The following is a 14,971-nucleotide window of genomic DNA, read 5'->3' as shown; positions in this document are numbered from 1 at the left end:
CCATTAGGCATTTTCACTGGCTACCTTCTGTGCCTGGGATGTCCCAATGAATATCCTATATTTTATGGGCAGCTTTTCCCAACTCTTCCTAATTCTAGTGCCTCCTTCTATCTATTATATCCTATTTATCCTACATATAGCTTGTTTGTACTTGTTTGTCTATTGTCACCCTGTTAGATTGTGGCTCCTTGAACAGGTACTATTTTTGCCTCTTTTCATACCCCCAGTACTTAGCACAGTATTTGACACATAGTAGGTGTTTAATAAATGTTTATTGATTGATTGTGCTTTAGTAACTATTGGCAAGTCACTAAAAATCTCTGGACTTCATGTTTCCTCAACTGTGAAAAATGAGAGGAGTGGACTAGATGAGCTCAGATTCTCTTCCAGGTCTAAATCTACAATCCTATAGCCCCATGACAGCAAAATCTATCATCTACAGCTCTATTCTTCTAGCAACAACAAAAAATGAAAACTTTTCTCCAGCCTATTATTTTCCCTTCCATTAATTGGAATCTGGACACATGTTTGTTTTAGTGGGAAGGCTTAACCTTACTGGTCAAGTAATGATGATGTTTTCAAGTCAACAAGAAAGGCAAATGAAAACAACTTCTTAACTCTATGGGCTCAAGAATTCAGATGTAGAGATTGTCAGCAGTTACTATTAGGCATAGCAGTTGAAGACAACACTCAAAGGTAGTTGCTTTGATCACTTTTTCCTATTGTTATGGAAAGATAGTTTGTATTTAATTCTTCTGACATGCAAACCAAGTAACATAATCTGTGGAGAGAGAATAAAGCAATTGACTTTTGAGTTACAGAAGTACAATATTTCTTTTCTTGGAATGACAATGGATTCCAGTTTTATTTTTGATTTTTTTTAAAACAAGCTTAGCAGTTGTTTTCTACACATCTTTCCAGAGCTACCTGCATAAAAACAGTAATGAGATCTCAAGGGACTATGAATTGTTGAGTGGGTATGTCAGCAATGCTTAATGTAAAGTGACTTCATGCAGAGAACTGAAATGAGACACAGATGATTCATTTACACATTTATTTTCTATCCTGTATATTCTACCAGACTGAAATGGAGAACAATTAATTTCATAGACATTTGACATAAATTAAACAAGTATTTTGATGTTGAACAATTGTACAGACATGCATATAAATATGCTGACTGGTGCAGAAGTATTTAGCTGATCAGCAAAATCTATTAATATGAAACCACATTTCCTTTTTGTGAAGTTAAAATGCAGCAGATATGGAGACATTGATACAGATATCATTAAATGTAAGAGAATTGTTACACTAAAGGTGCATGACAAACAGTCGAACAAACATTTATATATGAAACTGGATCATCTATAGCAAAATGAAATAAAAACTTTTGTAAGCAAATATAATAATAATATGAAAGAAAGCATGTTGAGGCAGATGAATGAGATTAGACAAGACTTACCATTTATTCATATGCTTTATCTTCTATTGAAAGCTTGTATTAAAAGATTTCAACATAGCCATGTATTATGAAATACTAATGCTGTGATATTGATGGTAGTGAAGCCATGACTACCCATCCAACTGAGAAATCTCGGGAAAAAATACTGTTTGTGCTTTTTTGGTATTTCCCTACAACAGTCAGAGTATTCTCAAGAAAAATAAAACTTTCCAAAATATTGAACTAAACAAAATGTCTTAGACTTCATGCTAATGTACCTAGGCACCTAAGAGTATATAACTTAATAACATGAATGACTGAATAGTGTCTTAGTTGATCCTTATGGTGCTTTTATGTTTGTGTACTCTATCCCTAAGGTTTTGGATTCTGAGAGGCAGTTTGGAGTAGGGCATAGCTTGCTGGCTTTGGAGTTAGGAAAATCTGGGTTCTAGACCTGTTGGTGATAAATAGTGGCTATGGACCATTAGTAATTCATGGCTTCTCAGTGTATTCTGCAACTCTTGTAGACTAGATGAGTTACAGATCTGCTTCTGTAGAAAAATTCCAAATCAAATAATTCACAGATCTGGACCAAAAAAAAAAAAGGTGCTTTACAGATATAGTAAGATTTGAGTGACTCAGTAGAAGCTATGTGTCTAAAATTTTGTACCACTTTCCTTTTTAAATACATCTAGCACATTGGAAAATTAGCTATGATTAGCCCCAAAGGATTTTTTGTTTGTGTTAGTTGTTATAATTACTGAACAACTTCATCATAAATCATCATACAATTATTTTATTACTCCCCACAGAGTGTTTCTGTCTGAACTTAACAGAGCTCTATTTCCAGGAATTGATTATTGAGTTTTAAGCTTTAGGAATATGGAGTTGATCCTATCCAAAGAATTTAGTAGAAACTAGGACAGTTATCCAAATATTTCAGGTTCTCTAAGAACAAGTTTTATTGAAAATGGTCAAATAGTTGAAGTCAAGGTTTAAAAAAAATTATTTTTACTTAACATATTGAGATAGTGTCTTTATCTTCAGCTTTTCCTTAGTTACCCATATGCAATCTTTGTTTGGTTCTAAAAAACTTGGGCATGAAAAAATATTTTGAAGGAATTTAACTTAATTTCTCTGAGATAAACTTAAAAATATTTACTATTCTGTTGTTTTATTCTGAAAAATCTTGTTTGTTTTATCTTTTGGTTATATGAAAAAAATTAATATCTGACAAGTAGGAAGTCTCATCAGTATCCTACCTTTTATTTTATATGGAATCATAAGAAGCTTTCTATGGGATAAGAAGCTTTCTATACAAGGTCAATGGAAGACCTGTGAGTAATTTAGGCACCCCCTCCCCCTTTAGCCTATCAACCCTATCAACAGCATATAATTTTATACCAAATTGCCTGATAACTTGAGACCAGGTAGACCCATTTTAAAGATTTCTGGAAAACCTCTAAAAAAAGTTACAAGAGAAAAAAGGCTTTAATGTTTGTGATAAAGGGCTATGTAGATACAAAGGCTGGAACAGGCAGTCATTTTAACAGAAGGTACCATTGCACTATCTATGGAAGCATCTTACAGTCACTTTTGCATGTCTTATGTACATGACACTATGGCATTGAGGTTGTTTGAGATTCGCATGAAGTGTTGCTATAGTAACATTGGTGTGATTGACTTGATGGCACTTGTATGAAGCAGACATGAATGAACATTTGGGATTTTACATCCTCTACATAGTAATATAAGACAATGTAATAAATACATTTAGTGAGCATGTAGGGTAGCATCACATTTTGTCTGAATACTAGTTAAGAAAGCAGGAACTTTGCTCTTTTGCTAAAAGCCAATGAAAAGAAGGACTACAGTATGAATTTGTTTGTTACTAAAATGCTAAAGGTTGTTAAGGTTGAGACTGAATGCCATGCAGCTATGGTTTGAAAAATGGATTTCTTTTTTGCAAACATCAAGTTTAATGTTAAAAAATTTAAAAATGAAAATGATTTAGAACAAATATTTGGAGTATTTGGTATTTCACTAAAACATTAAGCTGCATTATAGAATTCTAACAGAATGTAAGCTTTTTGAGAGCAAGGACTGTTGGGTTTTGTCTTTCTTTGTCTCTGCTAGTGCCTGGCTCATAGCAGTCCCTAAAATGCTTGCTAAACCAATGAAAACATCAAAGTGAGAAATGTGACAGCAGTGGGCTCAAGGATCCATCAGTGAGAGTCAAGCATCCTGTTAAAATTTACAGCAATGCCTATGGAATTCTCTAATGATGGAATTTTCAGTGATCCATGCTTTGATGAGATTCAGCCATTATTCTAAGATGAATTTAACCAATTCATATACTTTGACTCTATTTACTGTGATAGCCGAACTCTCAATCTTCTCTGTGATTTTTGGTGGTCACAGAGGGAGAGTATAGTGATGTTGTTTGAAGTAATTACACAACTGCATTGTTACAATCCCATTTGGATAGTGTAGGAGTAGTTGTACCACATTGGTCTATAATTATTACAGATAATATTTTACATATACAATAAGACAATATTAAAAAGACAGATTTTCATATTTGAGTGATTTGGCTATTTTAAATAAAATCAAAATTCAACCTACCTCTCCAAGTTATTTTCTTTAGTTAATAAAATGGTGTTTGGATGAGAAAATACTAACCCTATAAAAGCTAAAATCTAAATGAAGAATATAAAATTGATGAGAACTTTTAACATGGAGATAACTTGTACTTTGGTTTAATGGCTTATATTAGACACAAACATGAATAACAAACTCAAGTAGATATGTCTGCTTGAAGAACAGCTTTATCATGAGTTACTTTACAGAATTTTCTTTTCGCAATACAGACATTTTGGAGCATAAAGGAGGACCAGGGTATGTCTCGAATATGAGTGCTTCAGATTGCTAATTTAAGTTCATAGAACTAAAGATAGTATAAAAGGCCTCTAACATGTAAAATAGTTTGAAGAAGGACTTCTTTTTCTCCTGAAGAAACAGATATTTATTATGCATTAAAAAGGCAGCTAGGTCAAATATTTTGAATTATCAAATTCCCCAAATATAATGTGAAATCAACGTTTCTTTAAAGCAGCATGGAATAAATATCTAAATGTTTTTTGCAAATTTCCAATTCCTCAAAATATGAGTTTCAGTAGCTATTTTTTTGTTACTTTAAGGAAACAATACACTTTAAATATTTTGGATTATTTAGATAGCTGAAAAACATTTTAGATGATGAGATGATAACACAATGTTTGAGTAAAATGTTTTTTCTGTCTAAAGTTGCTTCTATAATCAAGAGTAGCAGGACAGTTTTAATAGACTAGTATTAATCCTAGCCATACAAAAGGGGAAAAAAAGCAGATTTTTATTTGACTTAGAAGGAATGAAAAAAACCTATTCCAAATACAAAACATTTTTTACTGTGTATTTAAGGAAACAGAGACACAGCATGGCATTAGTGGGTAAAGTGGTGCTCTTGAAGTCATGAAGACCTGGGAGTTACCCACAGTAATGGAATCAGAGGTCTAGTTAAAAAGAAACAGAAAATAATATAATTCATATCTGTTACTTTTGGTTAAACCTCATTTCATACTCCCTTAGTTTCTATACTACATCCTTGAACAGCTATGGAATCACCCATTTTCCTTAGTTACAGATACTTATTACAAATGTTACATATACCAGGTAGACTAAAATATTGTTATTTCTTCAATTGAACATTCTTTGTCCAGATTAGCCCACCTTTGTATTGATTACTTAATACCCTTCCCTCCTTTTAATGAAACCATTTTTGAAAATCAGGTGCATGTTATAAAGCCAGAAAATTCTTATTTTCTTAGGACTATCGCACATTTGTAAGCAAGAAAAAATTGAGGGAATCTATCTCTGCTCTCATTGAGTCACTCTTCTGGTGTATTCGTAGAGGTCTTTTTTTCATTTCTTTTCCTCTCAGTACCTGCTCTACTCTTCAATTCGCTCACAGTCTCCTGTCACTGTCAATATTGAGTTCTAGGTTGTTCTTGTCCATGAACCTATTCTGCTCTAATGTGCTTTGATGTTGATAACTTTTGTATGACTGATATGTAGGTGAGCTTTGGTAGGGGACTTCGAGGAATGAGAGCAATGAGAAACAAAGGAAGAATCTTAAAAAGCCAGGATGCTGAATCAAAGACAAGATGTAGGGACTTTCCAAAGCAGACCAGGAGGAAGCAAAAGATCCTTAAAATGTTAGTGGTCAATCTATATGTGGAAACATTAATTGTGCTTCCCAAATGGCTTTCCTACTAAGCAAGTATGTAGTTTATTAGGTAGAGGATGACATTTTTCCATTGAAGATAAGTTAAATCAATTGGAATTTTAGGACTTCTATGCCCCACCTCACTCCCACACATGTGGTTTTAGGTTGAACATTAGCTGCTGAAAATATATGTGATAATTATACAATTAAACCTAAAGCTCAGCATTAAAAAAGTATGTTTCTGTGGCCTAAGGATACTTCATTACTGCTTAATAAACTTTCATATGTTTAGTTTTGATTTGCTTATGGATTTTAATTGATTCTTTAATTCTTTAATATGGTTCTTTAAATTTGCATTATGTTTTAAAACTTGGATACTATAATGCAAATATAATGTTCTATGAGGGTTTTGAAAAATAGACTTTGAAATGAACAGGAAGACTTTGTTAGTTCTACAAAGAGAAAGTGCATAGCATGAATCCTTTGGTTGCTAGTAAATCCTACATAGCAGTACTCTGTGTCTAAGAAATTTAGGTCATATGAGCCCATATTTATTTTTAATTGACTATTAAAAGAAAACGATACACAGGCTTACTAATATGCTGCAGGAAAAGCAGAATGGCTCAGGGAATAGAAGACCTGCCTGAGCATAAAAAAATGAGCTCGAGTCCTGCTTTTGACATACATTACCCATGTGGCTGGGACCATGTCATTTTCACTTCATTGGCCAGGGCCACTCTAAGATGATATGTTACAGAAGAGTGGCTGTTATAGACTGATGCACACTGGAGTTCCTTACACTGATGAAATCATATAACTAGATCTTCCTATTCCCTATGCATTACCCAAATTCTCCTATCCCTAAACACAGCATATGATGCAATGGGAAATCTTGATCTTATGAGCTTATTTCATAAGATTAAGGATGCATTTACTTGTAGTAACTCAATGGAACTGAAGTTTTGGATTCAACTGGTAGAATAGGTCAATAAAAAATCCCATAATTAGTACAAATGGGTGCTTTTGGTTGATTTCCAGATTTCTGTTGATCCTTGAGGTGCCAAAGTACCAGTTTGTACAGATCCAACAATTGGGGCATACTGTCAGGGTTCTAATTTCGTTCTCAAGTCTGTCTTGATTACCACTTATTTTTTTGACAAATTCATTTTCTCATTTTGCTCAGAAAGCACACAAGGTGTGTGTGTGTGTGTGTGTGTGTGTGTGTGTGTGTGTGTGTGTGTGTGTGTGTGTTCCCTTTAGAGGGAGCAATTTCTTTCAACTCCTATTGTTGAGACACTTTACTTACATTGGAAAGTCTTCCTGTCAAAATTGTTCATAGGCTTACCATTTTCTTCACGACTACACCAGAGTCAGTCCTTCTTGGAGCTTTTTCTCACTCCATTGTCCAGCTTCTTTTTTTTTTTTTTCTTAAAAAAATCATGGCTATATAGAAGTGATTCTATGGAACAGAATATTTTGTTTCTAGAAGACCATTTCCAGGATGAAGGAGTTGTTCTAGTGGACAAGTTCTCATCAAAAGTAATGGGGCAAGTCCCATTGTTGTCAATGGATTTTGAAAAATCATTAGAACTTACGAGTCTTCTCATTCAGAATGATATTGCCATGGCAGGTAAGACTCTATATTTGGAAGAGGGAAAAACTGAACTTGAATAAAATATATATGCAAGGGGAGTATTGAAACACACATAATAAAAACACGGGAGACCTATATAGCTATAGAGACCTCAGTTTATCCTATATAACTAGACAGTGTCCAGTAACAGAATTCATTTATGAATGGCAATGTTTTTACAAATGATTTCTTTAACAGAGAATTTATAGTTAGAATTACAATCTCAATTCTGAAATTCTTATTAATATGTGCCTCTTTTTACTTATATAAATATATGCACATGTATACTAAATATATATATATATTTCCTTGTTTAAAAACATCTTACTAACATTTTCTTTGCCAAATTTCCCTTTTGTTGCATTTGTAACTCTTGGTCACCCTGTGTTGCCCTATTATTAAAGAAGGTATTTCCCCCCTTTATTAAAAATATATATATATACATATTTATAGGCTAAAACTTTTAAAGACTAGCAAAGAAGTTATGCATAAATGGCAATAATAGAAAAATAAACATTTATTCAATTATGTCAGGCAAATAGCATAAATGATTAGTGAAATCAATCGAAGATGATAATATCCCTAAATTCAACAATTTAGGAAGTGCTCTAAGACTTCAGGATTTAGAACTCTTCCCCTTTCTTATTGGTAATGTGCCTTCTTTTCAAATTTCCATTTTCATTCAAGTTTCATAGGACTTGTTTCAAGGAGAAAAGAAAGGAGTCAGGCAGGCAGGAAGGGAAGCAGGTAGGCAGGAAGAAAAGAAAGTTGATTCAGTAGTTTAAAAAAAATCTTAAACAAAATTTAAAATCCACATGAATTTAAAGACTACGTACCAAAACAAACTACTTTCAAAATAAAAAAAGAGTAGCAATATTTTGCATAACATGTGGCTATTAAGAAAATCATTAAGAACCATTGGCTTTTACTATAATAATCAAAATTGTGAATTAAAAAATTACAAATTTTCATAGATATTTTTCTTAAGTTTGATTTTTTCCCCTTTTCTTATTTGGTATTGTAACAGACAACTACTCTAGATGATGAATATATATAAAACCAACTCTTTTAAAATGAATTTTGAGAAAGAGCAATGTAATCACTCCCTCATTGGATTGGAGTTGTAGCTTTTTATGACTTCCTGCCTAATGCTATATTTCATGTCCAAGGTCTCAGAAGAAGAAATAGCTACATGATGCAAAATTATTTTTTCCTAAATCAAACAATAACATAATCATTTAAATTAAAAAAATTCATATCATCATAAATGGCAGCATGGTTCAATTGATAACCACGAAGTGACCATAATTCACTATTAATAATAATTTTAAAAATAAAATTACTATAGTTGGTTGGCCAAACACCGCTTTTATTAAACTAGGTAATTAGAAACCATCTTCAAATATTTCATTATAATTTTTTTGTAGGTTGGAGGGATATATTTAAATGTTTAAGTTGTAATTTCTTTCTCTGATAATTTACTTCTTCAAGCCTATACACATGGGAAGGCAAATATTTTCTGTTATGGAGTAACATAATACATCCATTCATGGATGCTAAAGTTTTCATGGCCCAACATGGTTGGTTTATCTCATTTAAAGAAGATTTTTCTAGTACTAACTTTGAGTTTAAATGAAACTATGTTGGAAATATTAGGCAAGGACATGGTTGACATAATCATTTTACTTATTTTTATTCTAAAAGAAATTGTTGTAGCCAAGTATACTTTGTGGCAATCCTTACTGGTTGGTAGATTTAACAGAATGAATAGATCATTCATGCCATAGACCATTTCTTTTGAGGTCCAGACATTCTTTGCTCAATGACAAGTATAAATAGGCATTAAATTGTAGGTAACAGCAAGGAATATCATCTAGTATCAATAACCTCCAGGAAGCTTTCCATACATTCTCCAGACCGCCTCAGAAGCCTTCTGACCTCAAAATATCAATTTATGAAATTGTTTGCTTGAGGAATACAATGTGAAAAGTCAGGGAGAATTAGAGGAAGGCTTTTGGGTAGAAGAATTTCTTAAAATTCTCAGCTATAAAATCACTTTTCCTTAAAGCCCTCAGGTTGAAGGGGGAGGCTCTGAGAGGAGACTTTCAAAGTAATGAGTTATTAGGGTCTTTGGACAGAACTTGGGGTAAGACTAACAGATATATAAAAGTAGTTATTGGCAAACTTTTTGGGCAGTAAGAAAAATTCACCCCTGAAATCTATTTGCACTCTTGTTTTATAATGTACCATGTAGACAAATGACACAAAACAGTTTTTTTTAAATGGACCCATTATCACAGAACACTCAGAAAAAAATCTTACTTCATGTAGACACATTCTAAAAGTGGCTATTAGGTATTGTTTATATTTAACCTATAGGCAAGTATTCTGGAAAATACCCATAGACTTGATTCTGGAAAATTGTCTATAGAAAATACAGACTTTAAGCATATAAAAACTAAATGACATTTAGTCTTAGTCATTGAAAATTTCAACTTATAATGTAAATAAATATATAATTAATGATCATAACATGTAAAAGCTATGTTTTGGAGCAATTAAACATGAAAACCATTGTTAGTTGTAAGCACATTGGAAAAAAGATATGTAAAATTATATTCAATAGTAGGGCTACCTGTATTTCTACTGACTCCCCCAAATTTCATTAGAAATTGAGAGATAATGACCAGATTCTATTCACAAAGAAATGGTACTTTGTAAAGTTTCAGATTATATTATAAACCCTTAGAATAATTTCATCATTAAAAGAAAGTAATTTGGTAATTACATTTATAATGAAATTTCTTATAAAACAACAAAAATATTTTGTGCTTGTATTTTGGTCCAGTTGATTCTTAACTGTGTATCTCTCATCAAACATTCATATGTCCTTAATTAAAATCAATCAAATTTCAGAGATTTCCCAAAAAAGTATTGAAACACAGAAATTTAGAGCTAAAAGAAGGCACACAGGAAATCATCTAAGTCATATTCTAACAGGAGAGGAAACTAGGGGTAGTGAGTTTTGATGATTTTTCCAACTGGATAGGCCAGCTAGCTAGTGGCAGAGTACAAAAGAGAATAGAGATTTATTGTCTCTCGGGCCACTGTTCTTTTTAGACACATTGGCAAGATGATGGGCATCATTATGATTTCCTTCTCCATCTAAAGATTAAGTGAGGACTCTCTTTAGGGAAGAGGGAGAGTCGAGTGCCCATTGGGATGTCTGCACCCGACTAGGGTAGAAGGAAATAGTTCATGTTGGTCTTGGGGAAAATGATTGGGGAGTGGGGTGGGGTTAGATCAAGCACTAGATCTATCATTCTTAGACTATTTGTCTTTAGATAAGACAGATAATTTCACCAGGCTTCAGTTTTCTCAACTGTAACAAAGTGCCACTTATGCTTAAACTACATCACAGGTCATTATGTGAAAAGTGCTTCATTAATGATAAAATGCTCTAAATTTCAAGTATGTTCTGGTTTTCCATGGTGTTATGAAAGGAGGCTTTGGAGTCAAATGAACCGAATTCTAATCTGATCTTTGATGCTTACTACCTCTTTGAATTTGTGCAAGCCACTTTACCTCCCTGGGCCTCCATTTTTCCATCTGTAAATCAAGGAAAATGAGACTACATGACCCCCGATGTCCCTTCTAGCTCTAAACTATGGTGTTTGGGTTTGTTCCCACTGATCATAGATAATCCCATGATGTTTAGGTATTGTCAGATTTTAGTATTAAAGTCCAAATAATTTAATTTCTGGTCATTAAATCTTGCCTATCCTCATGAGTTATAATTTAGACCACAGATGCCACAATTAAGCAAAAGCAAATTAAAAAAAAAAAGATGCACCCTATGACATTGCACAGAGAACTAAAAATACTGTATTCTCTTAAATAAACTAATATACTTAATAAGTCTCATAACAGAAATCAAGGTACACAAAATACTTTAACTAGAGGTTGCAATTTTGCAACATAAGTCTATACAGCTCCTCCTGGCATCAGACTGCGAAGGAAGTACCTGTGTTCCTGGAAAATTATTTCCACATATTCTTGAGACTTTTGGCTCCCCCAAATCCATTATTTACAAATAGATGCATTTTGCAAGCTTGAAGCACCTTTTTTTTCACATTATTATGAATACATGCATTGACATTTCATCCTTTCATGTGTAAATTCTAAAATTCATTGGAACCCCCCAAATAGTTAAAACAGTTGAAAATTTGTCTAATTATAAGTGAAAGGATCAAAAATGTCAGACGCTGCAGAATGCCAATTCCTAATAGAGCTCTCTTTATTTTATCCACTGTTTTAGAGTCATTTATGTCAGGCTGTTACAAAAAGCAGTCTTGACCCTTTATTTAAACAGTACTTAAACTAAACTGTTCATGCCATGCAAAAATAACATCTTATGCACTTTTTTTTTGTTGGGGCCGGGGAAGGATAGGGGAGACTTCCCATTTTTACTTCATAGGCTTTACTAATTATGGTTTTTAAGAAACAAGTTTTTATTGCTTTTTTAACTAGTCACATGCTGGTTTCACGTGTGGGACAATAACCTGTCTCCCCAGGATTGGAATGAATCTCTGGGGCAAACAAATAGTTTTCCATCTTGTACCCTTCTTGGTTGTTGTCCTTTTTAACTTCACCCACAGCTTGGTAAATGTCTTGCCTACAATTGTGACTCGTGTTTTGTGGGGAGGAAGAGAGAGCACTGGTCTCTTCTCTTAAAGGGTCTCTTCCATCACTCTGCTTATCCCCACAGCAATTTGTGCTGGGGTCTGGCTGCCTGTCCTCTGAGGCTCCATGGAGCTCTAAGAAGTCCTCATCTTCTCCAGTGTCTATTTCAGTGAAGCTCCTCCTCTCTCTTGAAGAGAAAGGAAATAGTTTTTGTTTGGGAAACAGAGGGGATGAACCTTTTGTTGGTCCCTGACAGAGTCCTGAGACCTCAGTGCCCAGCAAGGGTCTCTCCCCCTGGGGGGAATTCTCCTCTAAGAGAATGGTGCTGATATGTTGGGGTGTGGGTAGAGTAAAGTCTGCCATGGTGGTGACTGGCAGGGGTCTGGCAGTGCTAGGTGGGGTCTGGGGGGCACTGCCTCTGCTCTCCTTGAAGTTCACTTTCAAGGACCTGGACTTTAGGGGATTGCTACCTTTTAGAGAACTTTTGGGACTCTCTGTTGCACTGTCAAACTGCAGAGGACCATGTAGCCCCAAAGGGGGTACTACTGAGTCTGGGCTCCCCGTGGTGTCAATGGGAGTATATTCGAAGGTAGCATCCCTAGGGGCAGAACTTTTCTCCCTGGTGAGTGTTAAAAATGGGAGTCCTTTGGCTCTTTGGTGCTCTTCTGCCCCCGTAGGGTCAGGGGGGAATCTCATCTGTAAGTGAGTGCTGGCATAGGGTGGGAGAGGGGATCTTTCAGTTTCTGTGAAGTCAGTGGCACAGCTGGTGAAGCTGTCAATGCTAGAGGTGCTCCTCATGTCCATGATGACCTCCGTCTGGGCCACAGCCAGCTGCTCCTGAGGGCAGACCACCTCCTCCATCTCAATCTCCTCTTTGTACACGGGGGGCTTTTCAGCCTGCTCTTGGTAGTCTGAGGCATTCAGGTGGGAGTGGGGCTGCGTGGTCTTGGTGATCTCATTGTAGAGCATCTCCAGTTTGTGAGCACTCAAGTGCTGAGGGCTTGAGGAAGTATTATTGAGCTGTTCATGGGAGTCTTTCTGACTCACCTCCTGATACTTATTCTCATAGGATTTGTTGGAGCTGGTTTCGGACAACGCTTTCCTGGCCCACTTCCATCGGCTTGGAGATAGGTGGTTATCATCTGTTGAGTCCTTCGTGTTGGCAGAATCCCCTGCTTTCTCCACGGCCACATCGATAAGTTCCACACTCCGCGCGAAGGCGTCTTTTAAGTTCATGGAAACGATACTTCCGTTTCTTTTAGCCCGCTCCAGAGCCTCTCGTCTCTTAATGGCCTTCTCCTGACGTTTTTGCTCCTTATAAAACTCAGAGAAATTGTTCACAATGATTGGTATGGGAAGTGCGATCACTAGCACCCCAGCTATGCAGCAGAGGCCCCCCACAATTTTTCCCAGTAAAGTTTTAGGGTAGATGTCGCCATAACCTACAGTAGTCATGGTGATGGTGGCCCACCAGAAAGAGGCAGGGATACTGGTAAATTTCGTAGCATCTTCATCCTTCTCTGCGAAAAACACCAGACTAGAAAATATCATTATCCCCATGGCTAAAAAGAGGATCAATAAGCCCAATTCATTGTAACTCCGTCTTAGAGTGAATCCTAAAGACTGGAGGCCTGTTGAATGTCTGGCAAGTTTCAGGATCCTGAGGATCCTCATAATTCGGAAGATCTGGACCACACGCCTGACATTCTGGAATTGCAGCACACTCTTGTTGGACTCAGTGAGGAAAATGGTGACATAGTATGGTAAGATGGCCAGTAAATCAATGACATTTAATGGACCTTTAAAGAACTTCCACTTATTTGGGGAGGACAGGAAGCGTAAAAGGTATTCCATGGTAAACCAGGCTATGCAGACAGCCTCAACGTGTGCTAATTCTCGGTTATCATTGGGCTGCCCCTCTGAGTCCATTTCTTGAAGTTCGGGTAGAGTGTTGAGAGACAGGGCAATGGTGGATAGCACGATGAATAGAATGGATACAATAGCCAAGATCTGGAGGGGAAAAATAAAACACTGGTTAGCAATGTATAGATCACAGAAAAGCTGACATATAATGCTTGCAAATAGGACTTTGCAGTTTATAAAGCCCCTTTCTTGAAACAGGGTGCAAGGAAAGGGAGAAAAAAGAATGAGACATAGATTGGACATGGCTAATGTGAGAATCTGCCTCTCTTGGACAAGTATATTTAATAAATAACATATTTATAACAAATTATACATATTATTGTTATATTACATATTATATACATATAAATGAATTATAACTCTTCAAATAAATAATAACCCTGTAAAGTAGATGGTACAAGAGTGATTAACTCATTTTATAAATAAGGAAACTAAAGCTCATGGTTAAAAAAGCTAATAAGGAACTGAGACTCAAATCCAGTTCTTTTGATTGCAAGTCCAATGCTCAGCCACTGAGGGGGGGGGGGTGGCACAGTGGACAGAACTCTGGATTTGGAATCAAGAAGATCTGAGTCCGAATCCAATCTCACACACTTACTGGCAGTGTGACCTGGGGCAAATGAATTAATCTTTGTTTGCCTCAGTTTCCTCATCTGTAAGATGGGGAAAATAATAGCATCTACTTCACTGGGTTGTTGTGAGGATCAAATGAGATAATATGAGTAAAGTATTTATCACAATACTAACTTAGCACAGAATAAAGCCTATATAAATGCTTATTTTCTTCTCTTTCCCTTACGCTTTTCATTAAAGCACAGCCTCTCATTCTTTTATTTATACAAGGTGTTTAAAAAGTAAAAATGTATAAGTAATCTTCTGATTTCTTTGGGAAAAGTGTCCAAAAAGTATGACAAATTTGTAATGACTGGAGCAGCTAGAAGGTGCGGTGGAAAGAGTGCCTAATTTGAAGTTAGGAAGAACTCAGCTCAAATCCAGTCATGGACACTTACTAGCTTTGAGGCCTTGA

At 35.4% G+C, this 14,971-nt stretch overlaps 1 protein-coding gene across 3 annotated transcripts in view; it reads right to left on the bottom strand.

The window, feature by feature from the left end:
- Positions 1 to 7,831: 7,831 nt before the first annotated feature.
- KCNB2 (potassium voltage-gated channel subfamily B member 2) overlaps positions 7,832 to 14,971 on the bottom strand; it is a 504,753-nt gene continuing 497,613 nt past the window's right edge. For all 3 annotated transcript variants that reach the window (XM_007486978.2, XM_007486977.2, XM_007486976.3), the window contains one exon: positions 7,832 to 14,031. In XM_007486978.2, coding sequence (XP_007487040.1) covers positions 11,869 to 14,031 — 2,163 coding nt within the window. In that variant the 3' untranslated portion in view covers positions 7,832 to 11,868. The remainder of the gene's footprint in view (positions 14,032 to 14,971) is intronic.

Source organism: Monodelphis domestica, chromosome 3, assembly GCF_027887165.1.
Source record: "Monodelphis domestica isolate mMonDom1 chromosome 3, mMonDom1.pri, whole genome shotgun sequence".
NCBI lineage: Eukaryota > Metazoa > Chordata > Mammalia > Didelphimorphia > Didelphidae > Monodelphis > Monodelphis domestica.
The sequence above is the reverse complement of the archived record's forward strand: the minus strand, read 5'-3'. Positions and strand labels throughout refer to the sequence as shown.